The 5,932-nt window shown below is 36.7% G+C and overlaps 1 protein-coding gene across 1 annotated transcript; it reads right to left on the bottom strand.

Annotated features, from left to right (window-relative positions):
* Window positions 1–3,500: 3,500 nt before the first annotated feature.
* Window positions 3,501–5,009, bottom strand: LOC130219007 (ferritin, middle subunit-like). Its single transcript, XM_056451281.1, has 4 exons — window positions 4,785–5,009; window positions 4,300–4,446; window positions 4,080–4,205; window positions 3,501–3,877 (listed from the first exon to the last, which is right to left on the bottom strand). Exons 1-4 carry the CDS (start codon window positions 4,887–4,889, stop codon window positions 3,728–3,730), a joined length of 528 nt encoding a protein of 175 aa, XP_056307256.1. The 5' UTR covers window positions 4,890–5,009; the 3' UTR covers window positions 3,501–3,727.
* Between the last annotated feature and the right edge of the window lie 923 nt (window positions 5,010–5,932).

Below are 5,932 nucleotides of genomic sequence, written 5' to 3'. Positions count from 1 at the left end.
TCAACCTTAAATACCTCTTTTGCACAATTTCTTCCACAATGTTATTGTCTTATGTCAAAGTAGCCTACTTGTATAGTTGTATCGTTAAGTATTTATATGTAATGTTAGTAAATAGTTAGGTAATTTTATGTTAGATATTTACAGGTTATAATAGCTGTTGCATATGTTGTGTTCATATTTGTGAATGTTTATTTATGTAACATTCTACTGTGTGTCCACAGGGTGACACAGTGGATCAGTGGTTAGCACTGTTGCCTCACAGCAAGAAGGTCACTGGTTCGAGTCCCGGCTGGTCAGTCGGCATTTCTGTTTGGAGTTTGCATGCTGTTCGCGTGGGTTTCCGCCAGGTGCTCTTTTCCCCACAGTCCAAAGACATGCACTATAGGTGAATTGAATAAACTAAATTGTCTTTAATGTAATGTTTCCCAGTACTGGGTTGCAGCTGGAAGGGCGCAACTGGGTACTTCCGCTGTGTAAAACATATATGCTGAATAAGTTGGTGGTTCGTTCCACTGTGGCGATCCCTAATGAATAAAGCTGAAGGAAAATGAATGAATGAATGTATGTGAAACATATTCACATAATTTATTGTGCAATATTCACAGATCTTGGGTTAGAATTTTTTGTTAAAGTTTGTTTTAAAGAGACTTGAAGTGTGATTAAAACATTTAGTTGAGACTTTTAGTTTAAATCATTAGTTTATGAGATGCAGCCCTTTGCAACCTAGCCTATAGGTTTAATCAGCCTGATAAGAATGACCATGAATGACAAAAACGTTGTTGTTCAAAAACATTCACCCTGAGTCTGTATCAGCAACAAATACCTGTCACTGAGCAATGGCCTGAAGAGTGTTAGTACAAACAACAAGTCATATTGCCAACACTAACTGGCTACAAGTGGAAGCAGTGGTTCACTAGTCTGTCCTAGCAAGTCTCATGACCTTTATAAGCTTGAAGTAGATATATTTATGTAGTATATTTATGTTACTTTAGAAAATATATATATGCATTTGGATATTGTGTTATACTCCCTAAAAAGCAACTAACTAATTATTTTAAGTAAGGTTACATTTTTTTCCTCAGCTGAACTGACCACTCTAGGTGAAGTAAAAGTAAATTTAGAACAGTAGAGACAAAACTTTCAAGAAAATTCAATTCTTTTTACAATGTAGATTGTGTCAAAGCAGCTTAACATAGTCCTATTAAAGTCCAGATTTCAGAGTTGAAGTTCAGTTTAGTTCAGTGTGGTTTAAATTTCACTGTGGAAAGTTCAAACACTGAAGAGCAAATCCACCGAAACGCAGCTCCGCAAGTCCCTATCCAAGCACACCAGTGGCAACAGTGGCAAGTACAAAACACGTACAAAATACTTTGACAAACGTAGTGGATTAACTAGAAAAATGTTGATTATAAATATAACTGGTATAAAAATAAATAGAAAATAATTTTCCTGAGCCAGATCTGTCTGTCTTCCATAATGTTTTAGGAGAGGATTCATTCAAAGAATGGTGTATTTTGTGATTGCTGAGCAGCCATTTTGTAGTATGCAGGTCCTTATTTTTTTATTGTTTCCAGCTGAACATCCAAACAAAATCGTACAATCGTCATCTCAAGGTTGAGTAACAAAACAGGCAAACATAATATACATCTCTCAAGAATAATAAAAAAAAATTGCAATAAAATTAATAAAAAATATATAACTAATAAAGGGGCTTTGAAAATTAAATTAGCTTATAAAAATGCAGAAAAGAGATAAGCTTAAGGGTGTTTTTATCATTCACTAATTTTACGGATTTGCATAGAAGTTTCACCTCATTCAACCACTGATTACAGTTAGGAGTAAATTTGAACCATCTGGATTTGTGAATAGAAAAAGCAGGTCCCTATTGCATTAGTGTTGTTGTTTTCTGTTAAAAAAGACAAAAGGGGGCACTACAAAAGGCATTCTGGCATCTAATTCTACGAGAATGAGTTTCTTTTTATCTATCATTCAAAACGTAGGTACATTTGCCTGTTTAAATAATTGATGACCACTGGCCATTGAGATATTGCACACCTGATACAGTATGTTGACCTTGGGTGTTCATTATTTTTGAACTAGACAGGAGTCACAGACATAAAGATAATCTAAAAGCCATTTGTTTTTGTCTGTAATGTCATCAAGACCTACCTGGAAAATTAAGTGCACACCTAAAAATATTCATTAGCCAATAAAAATAAAGCAAAACAGTGCTGTTCTTCTGAAACTTCTGAAATGCTTTTGGACCAGGCTCAGTAACTGCTCAGTAAAATAATAAATAAGGTTTGTTTACCAAAACATTAACAAAATGGGTAAGCACTTAATTATTATATAATTGTTTCAACTATTACCATAAGCACATGGTATACACGTTAAACTGGATTGTAAAATGAGGTTCTCTCCCAACAGTTGTTACAGGCTAAATGATAACATAAAGACAGGTCACGGTCTCACAATAAAAAAAGAAAAAGTCAATCCATTATGTGAAGTTCATTTATAAACTAATTTCGAGAGGATCACATGCTTATGTTTGCTTGCAGCTGGCCCTGCATTATTTAATTTATGATTCACCAATCAGACGATTCCTAAGTTCCATACATCAGCCATATTTGTTTTGAAGAATCCCCCCTTCCACCCTACTCCTCCTCCTTTCCTAGATGGGTGGCACTGTGGCTCAGTGGTTAGCATTGTTGCCTCACAGCAAGAACGTCACTGGTTCTAGTTCTTACCAAGCCAGCCAACGTTTCTGTGCGGATTTTACACATTCTCCCCGTGCTCACGTGGGTTTCCCCCGGGTTCCTCCCACCGACCAAAAGCATGCAATTTAAGTTAACTGTCTAATCCAAATCGGCACCATAGACATGCCCCAGTAAGTAGTTATCTCTTAAGAGCAATCACTGTCTGTTCATTAGCAGCAGGGGAGTTCTCAAGATCTACCTGAGCTCAAACTGCCCTCTCGCCTTGCAAACGGGAGGGAGCCCCCGGCTCGGGGATCTTATAAGCTCAGGGCTCTCTCCCGGGACAGCATGCCAAACAAGCAAGCGTAAACTCTTGAAAAAATGTTTAGTCATAAAGTTAATTAGCTTTAAATAAATGAATGATTGCACTTTCAAAAGGATAACAATCTTTTAGTGCTGTAATTTATGCATAAAGCTACTGTAGATGGTTTCCATTTAATGATACCAGTACTAAAGTAAGCAGTTTTATACCTGAAGTTAGAGTACACTCAAATTTATTATGTCAGCAACAACTGCAAACTTACGCTTACGCTTTGATGCAGCATGGTTACAGTAAACCGTATCTCTTTGTGTCACTATAATTTTACATTACAGATCTAAAATGTGTTTGAAGGATAATTTTAATAAGTCTTCCAATACTAAAAACAAAACTTTCAACACTTCCTTTTTTGAGTGTAACCTTTAATCCTTAGGTCTTAAATAAAAACACAGTTTTAAATTAAAAAAAAGACCATTCATTCCAGGCCAAAAGGTTTATTCATCAAATTCACCAACACAATTAGTGTACATCAAGAGATAATAACATGAACAGAACTAGTAAAACCGCACCATTTTATAATAATAACTTGATTTAAACCTTTTAGCTGTTGAAATAGTTTTAGATAAGAGCTGTGTCATAGGCATATTGTACCCTTAAAACAGCATATAATAGAGGGCCACATTGGAGCATGCAGATGATCAGAGGTCTGTATTTAGCTGTCCAGGGTGTGCTTGTCAAACAGGTACTCCGCCATCCTGTTGTTTCCAGCATCCATCTTGGAGAGGTTAGTGATGTGGTCACCAAGCTTCTTGATGGCCTCAACCTGCTCATCCAGGTAGTGAGTCTCCAGGAAATCACACAGCTGTTGCACAAGACATCAGAAAATAATTTAGGACAATGGTATCAACACATAAAACCCTCAAATTGATAGGCAGAACCATGTGAAGGCATGGACCAAAGCACTATTTAAACAGCATCTCCCCAAATGACTTAACGCCGTGTATGCTTTTTTGTTGTTTTAGAGATGGCCTATGACTATGTGAAGAGAAACTTCATTAACTTACATGAGGGTCTCCCTTCTGAGAAGTGACTTTATGCAGGTCCAGCAGAGCCTGGTTGACGTTCTTCTCCAGCTGAAGAGCACACTGCATAGCAGTCAGTCCGTTGTCCCACACATCACGATCAGGCTTCTGGAGAGCAGATACAAGATCAGTGAGCACATTACACAAGAAACATAAAATTGTTATACATCAAAAGCCTTTGTTTAAATCACAGTCAACACACCTTGATGTCCTGAAGGACAATGCGTCCACCTCTCTTGTTCTGGAACTCCATGAATTTCTCAGCATGTTCGCGCTCCTCCTCGCTGTTCTTCTTGAAGAACTTGGCAAATCCAGGAAGAGCCACATCGTCCCGTTCGAAGTAGTGAGCCTGTTGGAAAGAACATTTATTTTAGAAAAATATTAAACAGTCTCAATAAATAAATCAATATGTGCCACACTTTCAAATGTGACTCTTAGTCTTAACACTGGTGCCCCGCAGAGATCAGCAGAGCTCTGACTTTAGTCATGATTAATCTCGACATGTCTGCATAATGCAACTGTTTATGGTGTTAATTTATGTTTCTTTTCCCCATCTAAATTCTGAAAAGATAAAAACGTGTGTATGACAACCCACTGATACTTTTCATAAGTCAAACATAAATTTTAAGTAGTTAACGGAGATATCTGATTCAAACATAAGAGTGATTATCCATAATAAACACTTACCATGGAGGTGTAGGTATATCCAGCGTAAAGCTCCAGATTGATCATCTTGTTGATCAAAGCCTCGCAGTCGCTGTCGTAGTTCTGGCGGATCTGACAAGTTTCCATCTCTGCGGGTTTTATTGTTGTATTACCAATATCGCTGAACAAAAAAAAATATTTCGACGGGATCAAAGTTCCGTTCAATCACTGTTGAAGCAAGAACCTCTCCAGATCTTCCTGAAGCTGTGAGTGAATTGAAGGAGCGCGTTCATCTTTTTATACGCTCATGATGCTGCGTCAGTGGAACTGAAACCAGCAACCAATCAAAAAGTGCAGAGTAATGATGTGACACCACACTCTGTTGTCATTTTATAAGATATATTTATATATATTGTCTAACAATATATTAAATGAACATTTACATTGTGTTGTGATCTGACTGAAGGAATCAACAAAATACATACGGCTAGGTATAAAGAAAACTACGTCTTTCAAAGATGTTTCAGCCAACAGGTCTACTTGATTTTTTTTTGTTTGTTTCTTTCTAGATATTTAGCGACATAATTTGTGTAATATAAGTACTTTAGCCATGATGATATGTGCACTCGTCAGCAGTGGCAAATAAAAGATGTTGCAACCTAAGCTTTCATGGTATGGCAGATTTTATCAAGGCCATATCACATGTCTGGTCGCATAATTCATATATTTTAAACAACAAAAATAATAATAATAAAATACATGTCAACCAAATTTCAGAACAGTTAAACATGATTTTTCTATTATGTTCACATATTACACAGACATCTCGACAATTTAGCACAATTTAGCACATTTTACCCCTAATGTAATTTATCTAACAAATATCAGATTTTCAACAATGTGTATGGCCCTGAAGAGCAACAGCCTGTGTGTTATATAATATCATGGGACAACATTCTGCAATAATTTGCAAAAGTGATGTCATCATCACCATGCATTCAGATTTAAAGAAATCAGCCGGTTGACAATGACAAAGCATGTTTAACAGTGTGAAGTCTCAGTCTGTTTGCAGTACATAAAGAGACAAAGACATGATACCAGGCTGTGTTGCTGCGTGACTCAGCAATTTATCATATGGAAAATGTGAGCACATTTGTTACGGTCTGAATTGTATAGTGTGAAACCTTCAC

This window comes from Danio aesculapii, chromosome 3 (assembly GCF_903798145.1).
Source record: "Danio aesculapii chromosome 3, fDanAes4.1, whole genome shotgun sequence".
Lineage (NCBI taxonomy): Eukaryota > Metazoa > Chordata > Actinopteri > Cypriniformes > Danionidae > Danio > Danio aesculapii.
The sequence above is the reverse complement of the archived record's forward strand: the minus strand, read 5'-3'. Positions and strand labels throughout refer to the sequence as shown.